At 54.8% G+C, this 24,273-nt stretch overlaps 1 protein-coding gene across 2 annotated transcripts; it reads right to left on the bottom strand.

The window, feature by feature from the left end:
* Positions 1-1,502: 1,502 nt before the first annotated feature.
* Clba1 (clathrin binding box of aftiphilin containing 1) lies at positions 1,503-20,147 on the bottom strand. 2 transcript variants are annotated; one of them, XM_050131966.1, is made up of 7 exons: positions 19,996-20,147; positions 11,425-15,290; positions 8,017-9,153; positions 6,824-6,969; positions 5,374-5,503; positions 3,276-3,392; positions 1,503-2,172 (listed from the first exon to the last, which is right to left on the bottom strand). In XM_050131966.1, the coding sequence occupies exons 3-7, from the start codon at positions 8,443-8,445 to the stop codon at positions 2,011-2,013; spliced, it is 984 nt and encodes a 327-aa protein (XP_049987923.1). In that variant the 5' UTR covers positions 8,446-9,153; positions 11,425-15,290; positions 19,996-20,147; the 3' UTR covers positions 1,503-2,010. The 2 variants fall into 2 exon arrangements, with proteins under 2 accessions (XP_049987923.1, XP_049987922.1); XM_050131965.1 differs by lacking the exons at positions 11,425-15,290; positions 19,996-20,147 and having other exon boundaries at positions 8,017-9,677.
* Positions 20,148-24,273: the final 4,126 nt, after the last annotated feature.

Raw genomic sequence — 24,273 nt, 5'->3', positions numbered from 1 at the left:
ACCCAAAGCAAAGCCATCAGGCAAGTAAGCCTCAAACCTAAGCCCCTTACCTTCAGTTTGGCCAGAGCCTGGGCCTGTGTCTCACAGCCCAGTTCCTCGTGAGGAAGGGGGTGGAAATAAGTGTCCTGGAGGGTGGGGAAGGGCAAGGAGCTTGCTGAGGACTTGTTCTCCTGAGCTGTTCAGGTGCTGCACTCAGCTCAGGCTTGGCTGTCCCAGGCGGCTGGACCCCTGGCTCTCAGCATTCATGTGTTCTGAGAGGCTCCTGATGGCTTCACCTTGCATGCAGCTGCTGGGAGCCCAAGAGCAGAGTGTATTTCAGAGCACGTGTAGGAGCGCTGCCTTGTTTGTCCATTTCTGCTTTAGTTGACAGAATTGCAGTTAGCCATATATGATGTTTTCAGATGTCTAGGATGGCTAAATGGAGCTGTGACCGAAGGCTACATTTGAGTAATGAGAATACTAAGTCTATTCAGTGATTTCTGAGAATATAATTCATTTCCCCCAAGATAAGTCTTCTTTGCATAGCCCTGACTGTCCTGAAACTCACTCTGTAGACCAGACTAGTTTCAAACTCAGATCCACCTCTCCGCCTTCCAGTGTTGGGATAAAGGCATACACTACCATTCCCAGCTTTGTGACTCATGGTTAAATGTTGCCAGTTTACACTTTAGGGGTCTTGACCTAAGGCTACCCTTGGCTGACACCATCTCCATCAGGCCCTGCTAACTGCCACTCAGACTCTAGGAATTTCACATTTTAAGACTCCGCTGAAAGAGTCATCTGCTTGTCTGCACCTGGCTTATTCCACTCAACATAATGTCCTCCAGGCTCATCCCTGTTGCTGTGGTATCAGGGTTCCATCTTTTCCTGGACAGACAGTATTCTTCCTTTATCCACTCATCCTGGGTCAGGACAACCCAGATGGCGCCACCTTGGACATTGTGAACCCGCTGCAGTGAACATGATACGAACAGCTTTTCCACAGACAGTCCTTCCTTTGGGTATAACCCCAAGCAGTGGCGTTGCTGGCTCACATGGCAGGTGTTTTAGTTTTGGGAGAGAATCTTTGTACTGTTTCCCATAATAGTTGTTCTCATTTACATCTCTATGTCCTTGCCAGCTCATCTTCATCCTAGCAGTGTGGTGGTGCCTCACTGCGCTTGACTGCACTTCTCTATGGTCAGTGTTGGCACGCATGTTCTTCATATACCTACTGGCCATTTACACTCCTCCCCCCAGGTAAAATAAAAACAATGAGTTATCCTTTTGTTATAATCCTCAAACTATATATCACCTAGTGGTGGTTGAGTACAAGGGTCAGACATAGCAACAGCACCTTTCTTCTCCCCTCCTGATGGGAGCAGTTCCAATACTCCTGCCTAGACTGTTCTCTGGTTCTGGACCACTTGGTCAGTTCAGTCAGTAGGGAAGCTAGTGTCTCCTGAGCAGGTCAGCCCCACAGTGGCCTCTCCAAGAGCTAAGGAGTCAATAAGAACACAGTCTTACACAGTCTTCTTTTTAATAAAAGTTTACAAAATTCAGTGTTGCCTGCTTGTGTCTGCCCCTAGAAGAAAACAGTTGTCTCAGCAGATGCTCATCCAGCTGTCCTGGGACACCCAGTGTGCTCTCCCACCCACCCTTCTACTCAGAAACGCTTGTCTCAAGGCTGCTGGCTGAGGGCAGGATCCAGCACAGGGATATGCATTAGCATCTTAGGGGAGCCAGGACCAGGGTGGGCTCCTGCAAGTGATCAGTAGCTGTCTCCTGCTTCCTGAACTCGTGGATCCTCATGTGATTCAGGCAGGGGTCTCTCTGGAGACTGGCTCTGCCCTAGGACCTTCCCTCTGCACCCCACGAGATCTGAGTGCTTGAGGTATAGAGTAGGTTGACAGAGGTCCTGGGAAACTAACAAGGATCTGGGAAACAGTGCCACAGAATAGTTCTCAGACGCTAGTACTAAAACCAGTAAGAATGTAAAATATTTCATAAAGGTACAAAGTACTCCTGCTTTTAGCAAACATTGTTATTAAAGAGTGCCATTTTTAGGTTACGTGGAGTAAAGATCTTTTTTTGTGGAATGGTGATGTAGTGCCCATTTCCTTGTAGTGGTGTCTTCAGAAACAGGCTGTAGGTGATCAGGCTGCCCTGTCTGCTGCCAGACGTCCCTGAGAGCTGAGAGCAAAGTGGTGATCGGGTATTAGAGCTGATACTAGAGAAGCCTGGGTAGGTTCCCAGCACACCCTGGAACCCCCACTCCCCATCCTCCACCCCAGATTCTCTCCTTGGTTTCAATGTGCAGTGCAACCAGAGAACCATCCAGGTGGAGAGGGGATGAGGACAGTGGCCACGAGAGTCATCCACTCCACCTTGCACCGCTGCCACATAACTTCCCACAAGGCCAGACCAAGTGTCTTACAATTCTGTGACTGCCCTGCAGTCCAGAAGCAGCGTGGGTCTGTCTGTTCCTGCCTGTGTTCCTCACCCTTGTGCTGGGTGTGGTCACCTAGGCCTTGGACTCCTGACTTCAGCATCCACTGGTGGACTCCACAGATTTCTACCTCAGAGCTTCTGCTGGGCGTCCCCCAAGTGCTATGGTGAAGGATGAACGTGCTAAATGTCTTGTTGCTCAAAGGGAACTGCAGCACTCCTTCAGAGTTTGTCCTTCCAAAAAGCTGAGGGACAGTCTTATGGGACCTCTGGCATCATGCCCTGTTAGTTCATAATAATTCCCTTTCCCGAGTGCCATAGAACCCATTGCCTGCCCCGTATATCAACCAAGGCTGCAACCTAGCTGGGCAGCACCACACTGTGCCCTGATGCTTGGCTTTCCACAGAGCCACAGGGCTGTATTCCACCCCCCACCTCCTGCCACCTCTCCCCAACACTACAGTGCAGATCTCTGTGGCACATACTCCAGTCACTGCCTAAGTGTTGTCTCCTGGGCACACATAAAGAGCCCGTCCTGAAATGCCTGGTTAAAGGGGAGCACAAGATCCAGGCCCAGACAGCCTGTTCTCTCTCCCTGGTAAAAGAGAGAGGGGTAGGAACAAGGCCCCTTTCCTGTCCACACCTCTCCCTGCTGGGTCTGCTGTGACAAATTGCTGGGTTGACTGCAGAAGGACCCTCAGCCTGAGAAGTGCTGCTCCTCGGGCCTGTAGGCGCCTCTGCTAGCTTCTGACCCAACAGTTATTCCACCCCAGCCTCCTGATGCCCATCCCAGACCTTGGGTACTCTTGATGAACACTCAGAGGGATGGGGCTTCTGACTCTGCTCACCTTGGTCTGAATCAGGGCTTTGCAGTGGTGTAGGTGGAAGCTGCTGACTGCAAGCAGCTCTTCAGGCTTTCTGAGATCAGAACCTTCCAGAACATGACCCTGGTCTCCAGAAAGGCTCTACGGAAAGAAACTTCTGTCACAGCATCGCCATTTTCATTCTAAAATCACAGTAATCTTAATTCTGGATGCCTTGGGTCCCCTAAGGGTCAGGCCCATGGCCTTCCTCCCTTGCTGTCACCTGCTGAGCATCACCTGGTTCACGAGCCTCCAGAACTGGGGTGCTCCTCAACCTTCCAGCTGTGGCTCGAATGTGTCTCTAACTTGTAGGTGTTACAAAGTGAATTTCAAAGTCCATATGTTAACTGCATTTGGAGGGAAACTTGGGGAGGTGATTAGGATTAGAGGAGGTTATCAGAATGCTGCCTCCATGGTGGCATTGGTGGCATTATGAGCAGAGACTAGAGCTGGCATGCTTGCTGTGTCTCACCTCATGATGCTCAAGCAGGTACAACGCCATGCTTTTGGGCTTCATGTGAATGTGTAAATATTATAAACTACCTGGTCTTAGGTGCTCCATTATAGCACAGAAAAAGAATGCCTTACAGCACCTCCAGGAAGTCCCCTTTGCCCTGCCTTGCCTGGAGTTGTCCCCTGGAGCCTGATACCCAGGAATCCTATTTCCTAGCCTTCAGGTTCAATTTTTCCTGCATCCTAAGGCCAGGCTGACCTCCTGTGTGTGATGTGGGTGGGCAAGGGCTTTGGGAGGGTGCTCTTCCTCCCAGCTCCTCACTCATTTCCTAACCAGCCTGGTGACCTTGCACTGATAAAGTAAGCAGCCCACATCATGGCCCTCACCAGGGCCAACCTGCCTTCCTTCTTGACCTCTTTATTTAAAGCTCTGAGTAATATTTAAGATGAAAAGGCCTTTTGCACCTTGCTCTAAGGTGTGACATCTCGGGAAACTCTGAGGTTGACCCGTGCACATTGATGCTTCACTGGGCGTTGTCCACTGCTGTTCTCCAGCCACCGCCCGAGCCTTTTTCTCCTGCTGCTCTGCCTTGGACTTAGCTGGCTCCCCCCTCAGATATCAGGCTTTCTTCTTGGGGCCACATGTGTTTAGAAGGCCCCTCTCAGGTATGCACCAAGTCAACCCACTACATTGCTGATCCCACACATTCCACATGTTCATGCAGAACTTGCCCTCGTTGCCAACCCTTCCTGTGTGCTGCTGTAGCCCTGGTCTGCGTGCATCACCCACTGGCAGCACCTGGCTCCTGCCCATCCTTCTTCATCGCCTTCTGTTTCCGTTAGCAGCTCCCAAGAGGCCTACCACCAACAGGGTGGCACTGCATGGCATTCTGCTAGGCACAGCATCACCTCCTCCTCCACTCACCCCGACCCACATACACCTTGTCTCCTCATGCCTGCTGGTGTGTACCCCTGCTGGAGTCACACATGTATCTAGGGCAGCATGCTACCCAAGAGAGACAGGACACCCTGATCTGCTGCTCTCCCCAACTCTGCCCTGTTCCAGTCCCCTTCTGAGAAGTACACCAAGGTCTTGTGGAAGATGGTCTTCCCAGCGCTGACAGCAGGTAAATCTGCATTCAGTCCATGCTGTCCCTGGTCAGTGGTCTCCAAAGTGTACCATGCCGGTGTGACTGGCCACAGCATAGTCTCCACTTCCCCTGAATGTGAAGACATCCCCACAGGCTCCTGTCCTGGGGCTGGGTGCCGGTGCCGGCTTTTTGGAAGTGATTGGATCCTGAGGGCTTCATGCCTGTGTTAATCCACCAATGGGTGCAAGCCCACAGCATCATTGTGACGAGACAGACATTTTAGGGGTAAGGCCTGGTTGAATGAAGTGGGTCATTGGAAATGCATCCTTGAGGCTGTATCTTGTCTCTGTCCCTGCCTGCCCACTATGACAGTTTTCTTCTGAGACACCATCTCACCACAGGCCCAGAGACACGGAAACAGCTCACCATAGGCTGAAGTAGCTAAAATTTGAGCTAAAATAAATCTTTTTTTCTCCTGCAGGTATTATGCCTGGGCTTGTGAGCAAAGCCTGCCTTCCACACCCCCCAAGCCTCCTTACCTTCTGAGTAGTGTCTACACCAAGGACAGGAAGGAGCTTCTCCCGACAGTGAGATTCACTCCAGAGATGCCGTGAAGTGGACACAGTGTCAGTGTTCTGAAGGGCTCTCCAGAGCTTTCTAGATTCAGAACTGGGAGAAAGATGCAGTTACAACAGGAGACCTGGAAGGCTTCCCAGCAGCTACTGAAGCTCAGTCCCACAGCACATAGCACATGGCCCCCCATGAGTACTCAGGATGGGGCTGTTCTCGTAAACCCAAACATTCACTATCAGCCTGTCCTCCCTCGTATCTGTGCACACGTTCCCTACCTATGCATCTTCTTGGGGAAGCCCCAAGGCCAGATTTACTGGTGTTATCTGCACGAGTGTCTACAACCATCCGGTCACAGAACAGATGCACACATACAGGGTGCACACGTTCCCCCACCCACAGACGCACACATACAGGGTGCACACGTCCCCCACCCACAGACGCACACATACAGGGTGCACACGTCCCCCACCCACAGACGCACACATACAGGGTACACACGTCCCCCATCCACAGATGCACACATACAGGGTGCACACTCTGGAGAATCAGTGGAGAAATCCACAGGGAATGTTGACTGTGGCCATGGTAGTGCTGTGTGCCATGTGTGCTGAGCCCTGAGGATTAAAATGGCACCCAAGAGCTGCAAGGCCACACAGGATGTGCCAATGCTGGGCCATCTTTTCCAAACCCTCATGTGTTTCTGAACACTGTGTTCTACCCTCAAGCAATACCAGTCCTCCTGTCCCAGCATGCCTAGCCTTGCCAAACCTGACACCTGGGCCACCTGGGCCACCTGGGCCTCTGAAGGACTTGACAGAGGCCTGCTGGGGCTGCCCTGAGGCAGGCGTTCCTGATAGGCTACGCTCTGCAGGAGCGCCAGGCAGCGGGGCCCTGCTGGTCATGGCTCCTGGGCACCAGGCCTAAATCCCCAGGCTCTTGTGGAAGGTCTTTTGGGCAGGTTCTGGGTTGGCCCAGGCATGCAGAATCCCTGAGGCACACAGCTAGCTTCCCCTGAGCCCCGGGTGACAGAGCCTGCTCACCCCACCTTCTCCTCAATCAGCATCTCTGGTATCTCAGCCCCTTACCATTGTTACTGCTGGCTGAGAGCACATCCCTACCAAATGGCCGGCCAGACACTCCTATGTGTGATTTTCTCTAGAAACACACACAAGGTAACCCTGAAGGTCTGTGGCTGCTCTTAGGGTGCTTCCTATAACTGGCTGAGGGTCGTAAGGTGTCGAGTCCCACTGAGCCAAGTCCCTAGCAATAGCCCTACCACTGGAGGGACACTACTGGAGCATCCATCTGTGCTGCCGGTCCCTCTGGCACACAATCATTTTAGCTATGTGAAACCACCTTAGCAAGCGGAAGTGAAGTTTGCTTTGCCACCCTTGGTTCCAATCTAAGTTCCATTACCACAGTCTAGGCACAGATGCAAGGCCACCATTTTCTTCACTGCTTGTTTCTAAGAAATGGTCTAGAGAACAAATGTCTTCAGTTGTCCGTTCCACTGGGACTTCTTGAAACGCAAACCTAAAAACCTTCTCATAGCTGAGAATGGACTGCAAAGAAAGAAGATCCCAACGTTAGGAGCAATGTATACATTAGGTAACTTTATGCCAAATAATTGACTTTAATATAAGTGCATTTTGTCCTGGTTGCATGCTCAGTTGGTGTGGCCGTGACTGATGACATTTTCCTCAGAATCTCCAGGCAGCTTAAAAAAAAGTACAGTGAAAGCCATGGGCTTGCAGGAAATGAGTGCACAGTTGAGTTCTGTCAGGACACGTGGGGAAGGTGGACGCCAGCACTGTCCCTGTCTCCATGGCACTTCACCTTACACGGGCTCTGAGTTAGGTGGGGCGATGTGGACAGGGTCTGAGCCAGGTGCTAGCAGAAGGGGGCTGGTGTTAGAGACTCGGGGTGAGCGTTCTGCGGGCCCGTGTGCTGCAGCCCGGCTGGGCGCACAGTCCTACACTCACCCAGTGTTTTATGTAAAGTTCCCATCCTGTGCAAATGCTTCTCATCACTGCAAACATGGTGGAGAACAAACGTGGAGGTGCAGCTGACTGCCTCAGAGTGGCCCTCGTGGGAGGCATGAGGAGACAGGTCTCACCAGCAGTCTGCCCAGTTTGGGGCGAGAATGGCTGACAGGCGGGGCTCAGAGGCAGTCAAGGAGGCAAAGGTGTGGTCAGTTCTGAGGGCTAAGCAGGACCCTTGTCCTGGCATGACCTGGCTCGGTACTCAAAACTGAATTGTGATATCTGACTTTCAGATCTGAGGCGTTCTAAACCTGCAATTCGGGATCCCCCATGTCCCCTGAACAGGACTGGACTAGTGCAGCTTCAGACCTCAGGAGAAGAGTTCAGAGGAAGCTGCCCAGCTTGGGCCCCCACCATGCCTTGTTCAGATCCATTTCCTCAGAGTGCCCTAGTCAAGCCCTTCATTCCTTGTCCTCCTCTTAAGAAGAGGACAGCCAACCACACAGCGAAAGACAAACCAGGAGAGGACTCAAAGGCTGGCAAGACCCCCAGCACCCCCAAGTGCACAGAAGCCTGGGCAAAGTCTAATGGCTATACAAAATACCTCCCACTCGACCACAGAAATACCTCAGAAGATGAGCCAGCAGCAGTTCCTGTCACCCAGGGTCCACCTTGCTGCATCTGGCAAGAACCATGCTCTTTTGGGATTGAAGGGGTTTTCAGTGACTGGTGTTCTGCGGCTCTCCCTAGGAGTTCAAAGGACTGAGCAAACTGCTTAGACTTAGCTGAAGATTCCCTGAAGCCTTCGAACTCTCCCCACCCGCCGCTGAGCTCCCCTGGGTGCAGACAGCCGAGTGTGCAGGTGGGAAGACCCTCTTCCAGCCTGGAGCCGCTAGCTTTCGCGTCAGGCAGAGTCAGGGGATCATTGTAACAGAGTCTCCTCCCTTCCAAATCGTCACCACTCTGTTCTCCAGCTGTTTGGTGGAGGGACCCCTCTCCAGGGTCCTGTACGAGGTCATTCGCTGACTCTCTCCTCACCTCCTGCCCGCCTTGCATCTTGGTATGGCCAGGCCAGCCGACCCGAAGGAAAGCTGCTCAGAAGGCATGCAGCTGCTGAGCTGGAGTTGCCCAGGGCTTCCTGGGAGTCGACCCCTCCTGGCACGCGTGGGTGGCCAGTCCTGCACGGGGGCGTGTCCTAGGCCCAAACAAGTGGAGGCGAAGGAAGGCCTGTGGGTAGACGTGCGTCCTGGTGGACGGGCCACAGAACTGGGTCTGCGAGGACGCTGGCTGAGGGAAGGGAGCTCGGGGATCGCGTCCAGGCGGGAGTCCGGGACCAGGTCCGAGGTCCGGGAGGAGGGGGTCCTGGGCTCCCAGAGGCCCACAAGGCGCACACCCACCTTCGCCACCGTGACGCGCCTCCCGGCGCCCGGCCGGGAGATACCCACAGCCAGCTCAGCCCGCAGCCTGTGCCGCGGGTTGCCGGGCAACGGTGCGCGCCCGCAGGCTTCCGGCGTGCTTCGCGTGGCGTCAGCACGCCACCGCGTGGCGTGGCCCACAGCTCCGCCGCCCATGCCCCGCCCTCTCTGGTCCCTTGCGGGGCATAACTTGTCGAGTCGGTACTTGCAGAGTGGAGGATACGCAGCTAGTGTGACCTAGCCTGCTATCCGGGCTGGCTTTCCTGCCTCCTCTGCCCTGCAAATGAGGGGTTCTCATTTCGTTATGGCGCTGGTGACTGTGTTTACGATGTGTCCCCCGCAGTCGCACCTGACCAGGGAGTAAAGCCACTGTCACGGTGCTGGCCTACACCCTTCCTGGCCCAGGTTCCTGCGCTCCTATTGAATGGTTTCTCCAGACTGGTGGCCACATGGGTACAATGAAAAAAGTCTGTCTCGCTGATTTGACCCAATCCCAGACCACTCTCGCTTGAATGAAGATGAGGGTCTACTGCCTGCAGAGCAGGAGAGCCACTGTCTTCCTTCATGTGCTGATAGTCTGAGCCCGGTCACCAGCCAGTCCTAAGGCAGAGCAAGGCCAGTCCTGATCATGGACAATCTCACAGCCTCCTGCATCCAACTGTGTGGGTAAGGGCCCTGATGAACTAACTTTGCCCCTCTCTCCCAGCCCCCAGCTACAGAAATCCCTGGCCCTTTCCCATCTGTCCCCATTCTGAGGTTCATGAAGTCGGCCTGCAGCCTGTAACATCTCTACCCTAGTAATCTTGGACTAGCAGCTATTACCAACCTTCCCTGTGGAGCAGGAGGGTCAGGCCTGCATCTAAACCCAACTCTGGTCCCCTCCTCCATACCCAGATCTCCCCCTCCCCTGGACTTCCCTGGACCCTGCCCTTGTGTGGATTACTCAGTCCTTCATCCCCAGCCTCCTCAGAAGAACTATTGGAAAATTTGATTTAAAAGTGACAAGATGAGATCATTCTCTGCATCTTGGACCACAGCCTTCCCCATTCCCTTGGGCAGACCAGCCTGGCACTGTTCTCTAAGCCCTGCAGGCAGAGAGCTCTGAACTAGCCCTTCCAACTCTCAGAGTGGCCCGGTAGGGTGGTGTCAGTCAGACAGTGTCTGTGTGTGCAGACGCTGGCTTCTCTTCACCGCATTGTGACCCAGCAGGTCCTCTGTCCCTTGGTACTGCTCCAGTTCCCCTCACCCGCTGCCCTTGCTGTCCTTGAGGTCCAGGGAGCTGGAAGGAGATAGGAAGACTGAGGTCTGGGCTCAAAGTGGGACAGGGAGACTGGAAAAAGGAGTGGAGCTGGGGCAATCCTCCTGCCCCAGCACCTCCCAAGTCTATCTAGGTCCCAGCTTTGTCAGGTAGGAGGAACGACTTCAGAAGACACAAGCTTCTAGTTCTTGGGTCACAGGTCCAGGTTGGGGTGACCTGTGTGACCACTGAGTCAGCTGGATGATGCCCCCAAAGATGTCCACATTCTAACCTTAAGAAGACACGGATATGAAATCTAAAATGGATGGGTGTGCACAATGAGATTAAATGAGGATCTGGAGATGTGGAGATAGTCCCGGTTCAGGTAGCTGTCACATCAGCTCTGGGAAAGCTGAGAGAAGAGGATCAAAAGTTAGAAGCTAGCCTAAGCTACATAGTAAATTTGAGACTAGCCTCGGTTAAATGGCGAGACTCTAGCTAGCAGGAGGGAGGAAGCAAGAGGGCCTGGAGAGAGATCGGCATGTGAAAGCACACATTGTTGGACATTGGGAGTGCAGCTGTTCAAGGACCCCCTCAAAGAAACAGCCCTGAAAATGCCCAGGATAGGCAAAACAAGTGTGTGTCATTTAAGCCCAGCCATTAGTGGTATTTCTGCAGCAAACACAGTGAACCAACAGACCTGGGGGACCCCAGGGACCCCACTAAAGACGTGCTGCCTTGAGGAAGGGGCATAGTACAGACTGAAGGAGGTCAGACCATCCAGGTAGGTGGACAAGGGAGGCAGAAGCTCTACTTGGTTAGTTTTGGGCAGATTGGGCTGGAGGATAGGGGGGTCCCTAAAGTTAAGGTGCGAGAGAATGGGCAGAGAGAGAGAGAGAGGAAGGGCAGAACCAGTGAGCCATGGGAAAGAGCCCTAAGAATCCCTCATTCTCCCACTCCTTCCTCCTCTAGCCCCCACCTCTGCCTGGGGTAGTTAGTGCTGCTTTGCCCAGAGCTTACAGCCAGCCCCCAGGGTCACCTACAGTAAGGAGGGGTTGAGTAGATTGTCACAGAAACCACTGGTGTCTTCCAGTGAGGTGGGAGTGTCACATCCCTGCTTCTGTGCCTGTGGTTTGTGTAGTCCAGAGCTCCCACAAGTCCCAGGTCAGCTCGCCTGGTTCACTGCAATAGGGGCAGCAGAACACCCCAATATATCCCACCGTCTCCCTACTTCCTAATCCCAGCCGTGTGCTGAGCTGCATGGATGCAGGGGTTGGGAGGACCTGGGGACCATGCCCAGACCTGACAAGTCCTCAGTATTGAGGAAGATGAAGTAGAGCCTGTGGTCAGGAAAATAGAGGGTTGTGGACAAGGGGCTCCCACCTGCAGGCTTGGAACTTTCTCCATTGTCTGAAGAAAGAATTACACAAAGGACTGAGATGAGTGGGGTGGCTGCTGTGGGGAGAGCGGTCACAGATGCCACCACCTTCTGCATTCCTGTGGGCTGTGGCGGGGCTGGGCCATGATGATAGCAAAACTATTTTTGCCATGTTGCTGCGGCTGCTGCAGGATACATCAATCATTGATGATCTGGGCGTTATGGCCAGCCTTCCTGGAGAGGCAGTGGAGCATTGGGTCAGGCAGGTGGGGAGGGGCAGAGAGGGATATAGCCATGACCATTTCAGGTCCAATCCTTCCTGTTCCCCCAGACCCTGGGAGCCACTGCACAATACCCCTGAGTTGATGGTTAGCATCCTTTGTGTGTGTGCTGGATGTGGTTGTGGGTCGGGTCATCTCAATTCCTGAGCTGGACCTTGCTGTAGGAGCCTTCCCCAGCAGAGCATCTGTCCCCAGGGGAGGACGTGGGGAGGAGGCTGGAACTGGAGCGTGGTGACGGGAACTCCTGGCAGTGCATTGCTCTGCAGCAGAAGATGGCCAGGTTGCAGCCTGGGGGAAGGGATAGTCCATGAAGCATAGCAGCTCCCCTACCTCATACACTCTTCTCCCCTGCTCCTGTTCGCTGTGATCCCAGGCCTAGGGTTAGGCTTCAGAATACTGGTAGTGATGGAAGGGTCTATCTGGGCCCTGGGGAGAAAAGCCTGGCTTGTGGCTGGTCCACCCACATAGGTGCAGCCTGGCTTCTGTAGCAGGGTCTTCCAAAGGCACAGTGAGTGTGCCACAGCCTGTGAGGCCTCAAGAGCTCTACTCAGGACCAAGCAGGTGGCGCCTGTATTCTGTTGTACATATCTGTGCACACAAATCTGAGTGTATGCACAGGAGTATGTGTGTGTGTGTGTGTGTGTGTGTGTGTGTGTGTGTACTGGGACAAATCCAAGGTGGTTTGTGGCGTGTATATTGGCGTGGGTGGATGGTATTGCTTTTCTGTCTGTGGTTCTTCCCTGGGGTGGAAAAGCTCTCTAGGCAGGTATCCCAAGGGGTCTTTCCCTCAGAGTATCTAGTCTGGCCTCCAACCTAAGGGGGAATCTTCCAGGAGATGGCAGCTGGACTCCCATGTTGGGCCCTCACCTTGCCTTGACAGTCATGTGTAGTAAAAGGAATGGTGGGCTGCTTTTTGCCGCCTGAGAAAAGCACAGGCCCCTTGTTCTGTCCCACCTGGCTTGCTTACACCTGAAACAATTACACGGAAACTATTTATTTAAACACTGCCTCGCCCATTAGTTCTCGCCTCTTATTGGCTAATTCTCACATCTTGATTAACCCATTTCTAATAATCTATGTAGCACCACGAGGTGGTGGCTTACCAGGAAAGATCCTAACCTAGGTCCATTTTGGGTCGGAGAATCATGGCCTTTGCCTGACTCTGCTCTCTTTCTCCCAGCATTCTGTTCGGTCTACTCCACCTATCTAAACTGCTGTCCTATCAAAAGGCCAAGGCAGTTTCTTTATTAACCAATGAAAGTAACACATAGATGACCCTCCCACATCAGTCATGCTGCAGCTCCAGTGGCAAATGGGAGAGTGTTGGCACACCTAGGTACCCCTTACCTAGTACCATGCCCCTAACATGACAGCCGTAGGCTTGTCTGTAGTGATATTTTGCTTGTAATCTAACAAATAAAGCTTGCCTGAAGATCAGAGTGCAGGGCTGAGCCACTAGTTAGCCATAGTGGCCAGGCAGTGATGGCGCAACCTTTAATCCCAGCACTTGGAAGACAGAGGCAGATGGATCTCTGTGAGTTCAAGACCACCCTGAGCTACATGAACTTGAATCTGTCTAAAAGAGAAACAGAGCTCACACAAAGGTGATTCCAGCACTTGGGATCACATGCCTTTAATCCCCGCACTAGGGAAGCGGAGATGGGAGTGATATGGCTGGATGGAGAAGAGAATACAAGGCAGGAGGAGCCAGCAGCTCAGATGCAGTCTGAGGATTCATAGAGACAGACACAGGTTTTGTAGAGATAGGAGCACCCCTTTGGTCTGAGCATTGGTAGAGATAAGAACTCTCTAGTGGTTGGCTACTCTGCTTCTCTGATCTTTCAGCATTAATCCCTATATCTGACTCCGGGTTTTTATTAGGAACAATTAGAATTTGTGTTACACCTGTCCTGTGTGCATTTGGGTAGCCTGGGTAACATCCATTTTCCTGAAAAGCTGATGGGTGCCACACGGTCCTAGGTGGATCACGCTAGACAATCTGAGACCATTTGCTTGAACATTGCCCAGAGACCAAGACAGCTAGGTCTGTGTGCACCCAAAAGTCTTCGGGTATACAAAACCGTACCTTTTCCCAGGCCCTTGCTCTCAGATCCTGAAGCCAGATTCAAATACACTGGATTGGCAGGCTGAGACCTTCTAGCCTACCCAGCAGACAGAGATGTACCCCAGATCACAGAGTCCCACATACCCAGAGACAAGGTAGTGTTCTTTATCCAGGGCATTTCCCAGGGAGAGGGTGAGACTTGTGCCCCACCAAGGCAGGGCTGTGGCCTATTCAGTTGGAGGAGAAGGCTGCACGGGCTGCTTCCCAGCAGTGACTGGTGTCTGTCTGACCTGTGTGTTGCTGGCAGGTTGCCCAGCACTGCAGCCCAGCTAACGGGAACTGCCGAGAGTGAGTCATCCCGCTGCTCACTGGCTCACCTGGCCCCCACTTCTGTGCCAAGTTCCCGCTTGCACCTAAGACTGTGTGCACCTGTGCACATGCATCTATGTCCTGTACACTTCTCTGTATATGTGTACTGCACGTGTCTGCATGTCTGACACATGGGGACACACCCATGGTGGCCTCTGATGTGTGTGCTGGTGTGAGTGTGATTTTGTCCCTGTGTCTGTGTGGCTCTTCTTCTGTGGCTTAGCCTCCCTTGGCTCCCACCCCATCTTCTTACCTGAGAAAACGGGGTGTACATACCCCCTTTCTGTCCACCTAGCATGATCAGCATATTGCCAGGGATTGTTTTCTCCCTCTGACCTGCACCACGCTGGGGTTAGCCAACTCTGCTGGAAACAGAACTTCCCCAGATGTGTTCCCTCTGCATGGTACCCAGGTAGAGCCCAGGGGGATCCTGCCCTCTCCTGTCAAGGCCTTACCCAGACCCCTTTGCTAACACCCAGAATATCCCATCCAACCTCACTGCCCCTGTCCAGCTGCTCTTGATTTACAGAATGCCTCCCCCAGGCTTCCTCCTGGAGCCTTTGGCAGTCTTCCTAAGCCCAGTCCCAGCAGGCCACTTTCAGCTCCTGCTCTCTTGCCCACCCTGAGAACCCATATTATCTTTCCATTGACAGGAATAGTTCCTGCACTGTTTTGCTCCTAGGCTGCCAGAAACTTTTAAGGAACCCTCCCTAGTCGTCCAGTACTATCCCACAGAGGCCTTCACCTGCACATTCGCTGTCGTACCGCTCGGGGTCGGAGGGCACAAGTCAGTAGAGTCTTATCATACCCAGGTCCTAGCTGCTAGGCTCTTTACAAAAACCACTGAAAGAACAAATCCTGACTTGGGGCTGCATAATAACTCCTGTTCTGATCCTGTCCTCCTGGACGGCCCACAGGGGATCTGCGCAGGGCACCCTGTCCAAGCTAGCGGCTTCTAGCCTGTCGTCTGCTTGTCCCTCTCTCTTCTCTTGCCCCTGAACCCCATCTTCTGAGAAGCTCAGATCTCAAGTAGTCATTTCACAGGACTCCTGTGCTACGCCGTCACTTTTCCAAGCTGGAGGTAAGGAAGATCTCGGGTGTAGGGACCTGGTGGCCCCCGCAGGAACTTTTCAAATCTCTGCCTCAGAAACGCGATCTGGAAGAGGGTGGGGGTGAGATCAGTCGTGGGTAGGGCAGACCACAGGGGCCTGGGTCCGAAGGGCTGGGTCCTTTGTGGGGCGGAGCCTCAGCTTCCGGCAACCAATGGGCTGAATGAGGCCGCCGGCACCGCCCACGTCGACCCTGCAGAGTGGTCAGCGCAGGCTGGGCGGACCAGGGCGGGGCCGTAGCCAAGGTCTAGAGGTACCCCAAGCCTCAGCCGCAGTCACAGCCCGGCTGCCCGCGGCAGCACAAGGCAACGGGGCTGTGGGCGCCGCCCTTCTCCAGGCGCATCATCTCCCGGCCGTGACTAGACTCGCAGGGCCGCCGCCGGCCCGCACCACCAGCCGCCAAGATGTGCGACTGCTTCCACGTGGTGCTGCCCACCTGGCCCGGAGCCCCCGGCAGTGGTGCGCCTCACTCCCGCCTGCAGCCCGCTTCCCTCGGGCGGGTGGGCTCTGCGGGCGCGCCGAGGCTTAACGGGGTCGCGCAGTGTGGGACAGGCTGCACGCGCGGGAGGAAGGGCAAGAGAGAGATGGATGGGGCTAGTGGGCGGGTCTCCTGTGCTTTCCGGTCCTTCGCTGGCTCTGTGGGTTTCTGCTTTTCGCTCGTACTTGTGCCTGACTCGTGCTTCTCACTCCTTTCCCCTTCTCTGCTGCTCACTTTGGTTCTCGGGTTTCCATTACTCTGTGTGGTTCCTTGCACTCCGGACTCGCTCGCTGTCCCGCTCACCTTTTCATCGTGGTCCTCCCTGAGACATTGCTTTGCCCAGTAAGGCGGCTATAGAGGCATGTGTGCTTCATACTGAATGGAACGGGCCCAGGGTGAACAGTCGTCAGTTGTAGGCTAGAAGATCTTATGCTAGATCTAGCCTCTGACCTGCTTTTTTTTGGGGGGGGGGCATCCTGGCTAGACCAGGACTTAGATTGGGGCTTCCAGGCTGTGCGCTGTGCTGGATCCACCCGTGAGGCTACTATGTATGGGGGCGACCAACTAGGTGTAACTGGGGCAAGGCTGGATTTGAGGTCTGGGACTTCCTTCCTAAGAGCCGGAATAGAGTCCTGTAGCTCCGATCAAGGGGATGACGTCCCTGCCCCCCACCCCCCGCCCCCCGTGGTCAGTGCTCCTTGTGAGCATCTGCTGCAGAGTGGGTACCTAGTGCTTTTATGTGATGGTCCTTGGCCTGGCCTGGGCCGACCTCCGGTGTCTTGGAGGGCAGGGTGGGGCAGCAAGAAACTGACCGGGACTCTGGGTCAGTTATGCAGCAGCCTGGCCACACCCAGGGCACCTGGCCAGCAGCTGGCCAGAGAACTGAGACAGAGGAGCTGCATTGGTGCAGGCTGAGACCCTCTCTTTGGGGAAAACAAGTTGATGACAATTATACTGATGAAGCCATTCATGATGCCGAGGGCAATGCAGAGGGGTGGCCCTGCCTGGCTACTTCTCCACCCAGAGTGGAGCTACCATCGTCCTTCCTGTGGCCTATTTGTCTGGTGTGGGTTGAGGCTGGACTGGAGCTGGGACTCTTTGGGAACTGGCTTTTGCTCTCCTAGGGTTCTCCTGCTGGGACTCACACACTGATGGGAGCCCAAGGGCCCTGACTAGCCAGTTCGCAGTTGGGAGAATGATGACCACACACCACCTCTTTTCTTTTACTGGTCCTGGAAAATATGACTGCGGATTGGCCTCCCCAGAGAGAAGAGGCCCAAGGACATAAGGCTGCTCTGTCTCCAGTTTCTTAGGTTCAGGCTGAGGGACCACCTTTCTTAACATTCCACTCTCCACCTTCCACTGGTGTGCCTCTCCCATGAAAAAGGGTGTTTCTTCCCTCCTTTAACTGATGGTTCCCTAGCTTGTCTGGAGCAGTTTCTCCCGTGTCCACCTGCTCTTAGGGAGTGAGAGCAGTGGCCTCTACTGCAGCTCTGATAGGAGACTTTCAGGATGAGGGCCTGGATGGTTCTGCCCAGGATGTCCTCAGCCCCACATAGGGCCCAGGGCCTCATAAGGACACTCACTCCCTGAGGATTGGGCTTAGGTCTTTACCAGCTGTAGCTCACTCCCCACAAGGCAGAGTTGCCCTCCTATGCCAGTCATACCTGGTCTCTTAAGGCCCTGGTGCCCAACGCTGGCAATCTCCCAGGGCAGAGCCACCATTGTTCCAAGCACAGAGGCTGCCCCCTGGTGGATGTGCTGGGAATGCACCTACACAAGGTTGGGCGAGGGTGGGGAGGGGTGGAGCTGTATAGGGCTACGCCCAAGGCAGGAATGCTCAAAACACCTTCACCAACTGTGAGATGGACCTTACACAAGTTTCCTGACTGACTCAGGAGTTTACCCCCATAGGTGCTGGATGTCATACCCCTCAGGGCATGTATGTGGGTTTCTTCCTGGAGGTATAGTTGAATCCCAGAAAGTTGGAGTGGCAGGGAGTCATGTTTTCCAGGCAGCGACCCTTGCGCTGCACCTGCAGGAGCGTGCATGGCCTAGGCACTAACTCCCAGCATTCTTCAAGAAACTATAGCTGGATCTGGGGAGTCCCCTGGTGCTGTGACATCATGAGAGGCATCTGAATGTTCTTTCTTTGGTGTCGGGGACCGTGGTGGGGCTAGCTTCTTCCCCCAGAGAATAGGGCCAGAGCAGCTGTTCAGGTGCCCAGCCTTGGGGTCAGGGTGTAGGTCCAGACCTGACATCTGTGCCCAGGAGTGCCTGGGCTGCCATGCTGAGAGCAAGCTGTGCCCCAGCGAGGGTCACCTGGACAGGGTGTTCATACTGGTAGGAATCTATACTGAAGCAGGGACGCTGAGCCCTGTGTCATGGTGGAACTCTCTGGGCCCCAGCTGAGGGAAAAGGTCGGTGATTCTGAAAAGTACTAGCTGTCCTGCTCTCCCAGGCAGGGCACAAAAGAGGCTGGGCTCTGATGGTTCCTAAGTAGTGGGGGTTGCCCTGAATCACTTCCCTACCTGAATGGGTGGGATTAAAAGACACTGTTGTCTACGGCCGTAATACCCTGCATGCACCCGACCTCGTCTAAAAGCCACTGTTGGGACTGTATCAATAGTTAACAACACCCAGGGCTCTTTTTTCTTTTCTTTCCCCCCCTCTATTTATTTATTTTTGAGACAGGGTTTCTCTGCTTACCCCTTGCTGTCCTGGAACTTGCCCTGTAGACCAGGCTGACCTGGAACTCAGCGATTTGCCTGCCTCTGCCTCCTGAGTTCTGGATTAAAGGTGTGTGCCGCCACCACCCAGCAAGGCTCTTGCTTTGGATGGCTCAGGGGACAGGACAGTGTTTCATCCTGCTCTCTCCAAACCCTAGGCTGTATCTGCCTTTTATTGTCAGCCAAGAAAGGGGTAGTTTGGGCTTGAGAGTAGGCAGAAGGATCAAGTTGGCAGGTCCCCTAGCCTCCCAATCTCCTGTGCCAGGCAGCGGTACCCATCTCCACTTGGCTGGGCCTGCAGCAATGCCTTTATTCTCTCTGTTCAGACAGGCTCTTCTGTCCTGGGCACACTAGTTGCTGCCCCAATGGAAACATTTTACTCTAGCTGTCTGTGACCTCCTCCACACCCTTTGCTGAAGATGTTTGTGTTTCAGGTGCAGCTTGGCCCAGCTTGGCTAGGGAGGAGAGGCTTGAGCCCTGGCAGTAAGAGTGGAAGTCTTCTTATCTACCTGGGCATCACTGTCACCTGGGAACAAAGAGTCACGCTCTCACTGGCTTTGTCCTCTGCCCACTGAGGGATGGAGTCAAGGGTGAGAGATACCTACTCATCTCTGCCTGTCCACTCCATCTGTGCCTGAGCGCTAGTACCACTACGCCCCAGACTTAGGAGGGAGAGTAGAGATTCATCCGTTGCTTGTCTAGCAAGTGGGAAGTGGCCTGGGCACACAGAGGAGTCACTGGGGTCCATGAGGAGGGAGGCCACAGCAATAGTAACCATGTTCACCAGGCTGGATCTGGGTAGTTCTTGGGCAGGGGCCAGGGCCAGGGGAAATGGAGTTGGACAGAGGGGAGGGTGTATCTATGAGCTCAGGCAGGCTTAGTTTGGTGGAGACACTGAGCTCCCAATCCTGGACCCCACTCTAAGGGAAGCTGTTGTCCTGAGAAGGGTATTTCTCCAGGGGCCCTTTCTCGTCTTCCTGTTCCCCTTCTGCCTCCCGGGTTTCCCTTTGTTTTTCTTTTTTTGGAAGTCATAGGCCAAGGGAGCCAAGGCCTGCCTTGCTGGGATAAATATTTAATAGTCAGAAGCACTTTCTCAGACGGAAAATTGGATCTGGGCCCAGGAGGCCTGGGGCGGGAGGCTATTCTCCCCACTCCCTACGCCCCACACATGGCAGAAACCCTTCCAGCCACTCCTGCTGAGCTCCTCCCTGCCCAGCATGCTGAAGTACACACCTGGCCCCGGTCTGTATGGGTGAGGACAGAAGACAGCATTGAGGTGCCTCACCAGGGTCCTGGCTGTACCTTTGGTCCTTGCATCCCAATGATGAGAGAGGAGTGGTGGGCAGATTGTTGGGTGTTGTGAGGCAGGCCAGGAAGGGACCTCAAATCTCTTTCCTGACTGGAGTAAGTGCTGGCAGTGAGGGCACAAACAGCCCGGGCCCTCAACCTGACCTGGGTCTCCTTGACCACAGGCTTGTCACCTGCCCCTTGGGAACTGCCCAGCACTGAGTTTTGCAAATTCAGCCGAGTCATGGCCCCTGTTACCTTGAGCTGAGATCAGAGCAGGAACCAGCCTGCAGGCGTTGAGCTCAGAGTTGCCTTGTCCCTCTCCCATGTCTCCTTTGATGTCCTTGTGTCCTGAGAGCGGGACCCTCTGTGGGAGGAGGAAGAACAGCCTGCCACAGATGCGTGGGGCCAGCCCACTATTGGGTGGCTCCTTCCTTTGCAGGCCTTGCTAGAGGGTGGGAGGGTGGCAGCAGCACCCAGGCCGTGCCGTGACTCATCCCCTGGGAATGCCCTCAGCTGAGTCACTATCAGCTGCCCCCGGCCCCACCCCATCGTGTTACTGCCAAGTTCCCATGGCATCAAAGAGCTGGGCTGGGGTCCTGGCAGCTTCAAGCTAGACGTGCCTGTGCAGTGGGCACCACTTGACACTTCCAGACACGTAGGTCTTAGGGTCTGTGATCCGTGACTCAGCAGGTGCTCACTGCCTTCCACCGACTCACTCCTGGCCTCTGGAGCAGGGTGTGTGTGTGTGCATCCTTGGGATTTGAGGTAGGCAAAGCCTGCGGAGTCAAGTGAGCCCCTATAGGTTGGATTTGGGCCAGGGGCAGCTCGCGAGGTCCTTTAGAATCATAGCGATCCTACTGCCACCTGACCAAATCCCTGTCACCTCAGGAGCTATTGGTGCAGCCGTGCACCTCAGCTAAGAGCATGGGGGTGGAGATGGCAGTGTGCCCTTCTGTGGCAGGGCCTGTGCTGGGGGATCACGACCCACTCAGTTTGGGAAGATGACCCAGCCACCCAACAGCAGGTCCCCTGGCAGGGACCATCCCTCTGGCTACAGCGAGATGGGACTCTGGCTAAGGCTATTGCCTTGGTGATCTCAGAGCCCCCAGGCGAGCAGGGCAAGGGACAGAAGGAGCAGGAGGAGCCAGAAGGCATTGTGCAGTGGCCTGGGGGCAGAGGGGCCTGACTGGATTGCTTGCCAAGCTCAGGAGAATGCATGGTGGCAGCAAGACCTGTTTATTGCCAGCATCCTTCCCACCTCAGGCTAGCTACACTGCCCCAGCTTGCAGCTCCTCGCTGACTCAGGCAGCCTCACCCCACCTAGAGTTGACAGTTTGGTCTGGTGTTAGGCAGTAAACAGAGTTCCCAGGTGAGAGCTGCCTGGGAGTGGGGCCCTGGAGCCGGAGGTGGGGAGGTCCTCGCCAGCTTCCTTGTGCTCTGTAAGCAGCTGTTTTCCACTCTCACCGTTAGGTTTTTAGGGCCAGGTAGGGAGAAGCCTGCCAGTTCTTCCCCTCCCAGGACTGGGGATCACTCTGGGGCCTCTTTGCCTATTTGCTCACCAGTGACCTCTGCCCTCTCCCTCCATTGGAGCTCTCTGAGGTGGTCTCCACCTCAAGCTGCTCTTGGCTTCTGTATCCCAGTACAGGGCCTGGTTCTTCTGCTCCCAGTGGCTCTCATTTCCGGGCCGATGTTTGGCAGGACTGCCCATATTGACCCTTTCCTGTCCTGGAACCCTGGGCTGGACCCGTTAGCTGTGTGAGCCTGCTAGGTTCAGGTGCTCACAGCCAACCCTGGGGGCCCTGCAGAACCATGCTAGTACATCTGTGGCTCCTGCCCAGGCCTGCTGGTTACCTAGAACAAGGAGGGGTTGGAAGTGAGGAGCCGAGGGTGGAGATGGCATGTGAGAGGGAACAGCTCTGGGCAGTGGGTGACCTGGAGGTCTGAAGCCCAAGGGGGCAGGTTCCCCAGCCTCTGAAAACCAAGGGAGTAAAGTACGAATGTCAGTTTTGAGGTGCAGCCACAACTATAGAGTACCCCTCTTCTCTAGTTCAGGAGATGCCATTTGCCAGATGACTAGAAAGGTGTTATGTTGGGTGTGTTGGGGGTCAAGCTAGCCTTTTCAGACTTCCTTTCTCCTCCTTTTCTTTTTTTAAAAACAGGGTCTCACTGTGTAACTCTGACTGTTCTGGAACTTGTCACGTAGACTCGACTGGTCTCGAACTCACATAGATCTGCCTTTTCTACTTTCCAAGTGCTGGCATGAACCACCACATCCAGCCCCTTTCCCTTTTTTTTGAACCCCGAGACACCACAGGGAAACTGAGGCCCAAGGCCTGGGAATGGGAGAACCTGCTTCATATCTGAATATCCACACAGCAGGCGACTGCTCACACAGTCAGTTGCTGGCTGGGCTAGTGGTTGTGAGTCAGATGGCAGGCGTTTCCTCTCCAGGTCAGCTGCCTGGGCTGGTGGGGGTGGGGAGCTGGGGTGGGGTCCTTGGCTCCCAGAGACTGAGCCTGTGAGGGGAACCGCCCACTCCCTCTGGTAGGGTGTGTATGTGTCTGTGTGTGTGTGTGTGTGTGTGTGTGTGTGTGTGTGTCTGGGAGGGGGGGGGATTGGCAGGGCACTGAGCCTGGCTGAAGACATGGGAGGAGGGACTGTGAGGGGAGGGGCTGTGGAGGGGAGGAACTGGTGGGAGGCAGCCAGCCCAGGATTTCTTCTAGACAAGTTTGGGAAGAAGTCCTCTTCGGAGAAGTGGCTGCACCCCTTCTGCACCCCGTCCCCTTCTGGGCTCAGCCCTGCAACACCTGCCCCTCTCACCATTCTGCAGGTTAGAGGGGCCGAATGGTCAGCCAGCAAGGGAGGCTGGAGGGACGGCGCTGGGCTGGGCGTCTTCCTTGTTGAAGGATAGAGGTATCAGTTCTTTGTGGCTCCAGCTAACTTTTGCCAGGGCAAACCAGGCTGGGTTGGGAAAATGATAGCAAGGAGCTGTTTGGACCCCAGATGCCTGGAACCAAGCAGGCCCTGGAGCGGTGCCTCGGGTTTGCATCCCAGCTGTGGGGTGCCGCAGAACTCCCAGCTGCCCCCGCCCCCCGGTTTTCATCCCAGGCTGTGGGGTGCACAGAACTCCCAACTGCCCTCCCCCCCGGTTTGCATCCCAGGCTGTGGGGTGCCACGGAACTCCCAGCTGCCCCCGCCCCCGCCCCCCCATTTGCATCCCATGCTGTGGGGTGCCGCAGACCTCCCAACTGCCCCCCACCCCCTCCCCCCCCCCCCCCGGTTTTCATCCCAGCTGTGGGGTGCCACGGAACTCCCAGCTGCCCATGTCCCTGCCCTGTCTGGTGTGACTAGTGGTTTTTGTTTGGAGAGAGCCTAGGTTGTGAAGGACATTGGTGCCAAAGGTATTTTAGTAGACACAGAACCTCAAGGTTGGGCCTTGTGGCCTAGGGAGAAGTCCTCAGATGGTGGCAACTGACCTGGTTTGGTATACAGAGGCCTGGGATGGTTTTGAAGGTAGTTCAGACAAGACCTGACTCGTTCACTGGGGTTACCTGAGGAGGGACCGGAGCAGTGGACTGCTCATGGGGTCCAGGGTTTTGCCCAGAAGGATCAGGGTGGTCAGTCTATTCATGGATGGTTGAAGTTGTGGCCATTCCTGCTGGCTTCTGAATCTTTTGGGTTGATGGGTCAGTATACTTTTCCGTGTCTCGGGTTCTCCAGACACAGGAGCTGGCTTGGGCTCACCTGCTGCTCTGGCTGGCCTGGAGCTTCCTGTCTTCTTGTCTCTGCCTCTTGAGTGCTGGGACTATTGGCAGCATGCCACCACACTCAGCGCTGCCAGGAGTTTTGACCAGCTCATTCTCTTCCCTTCCTCAGCCATTTCTTGTGCTAGTATTTATTTTGTGCCTACTGTATACTAAGCTCCAAGTGCTTGGGATGCAGAGACAACAGGACCAAGACTCAACCCACTGCCTATGAGTTTGCCTCGGGAGGAGTTTGTGTGTGTGGGAGCAGCCTGTGAAAAGTCCAGCATTGGAGAGGGCCTGACACAGGAGGAGGCAATGAGTTGAGTTAGGTGGAGAGGTTGAGCTTGTTTTGGGAGAGAAAAATGAGAGCATCCCCCAGGGCGTAGCTGGCCCTGGACGGTGTGGTTCAACCCTTCCGAGCTGGCGCTGTTCCCTAGTCCTCAGCCTCATCTACAGAGCATTGGGGGATGGAGTGGGCAGGCCCGCCACCGCCTGGGGTGTTGCTTCACAAGGTCTGAAGGTCTCATGACAGTCAGCCCAGCTTAGCACTTGCTTTATGGAGTTCCAAGATGGGGTGAGGCCCGAACACATGCGAGGTGGGGTGGATCTGGCCGGTGTGAGCCTGTGAGGGCACCAGGATCCCAGTCTGAAGACAGTAGTTTTCATAGCGTGGGCTGCCCTGGGCCTCCACTGCCAGTGCTTTATGTCGGGCTGTCCCTGGGTGCTCAGAGGGTCAGCCCTGACCAGACACATGTGCATGCAGGTGCACCCATACACACAAACCCAC

Source organism: Alexandromys fortis, unplaced genomic scaffold (assembly GCF_014885135.2).
Source record: "Alexandromys fortis isolate MF-2015 unplaced genomic scaffold, M_Fortis_MF-2015_v1.1 scaffold_399, whole genome shotgun sequence".
Classification (NCBI taxonomy): Eukaryota; Metazoa; Chordata; class Mammalia; order Rodentia; family Cricetidae; genus Alexandromys; species Alexandromys fortis.
This window is presented reverse-complemented; position numbering and strand designations above follow the sequence as displayed.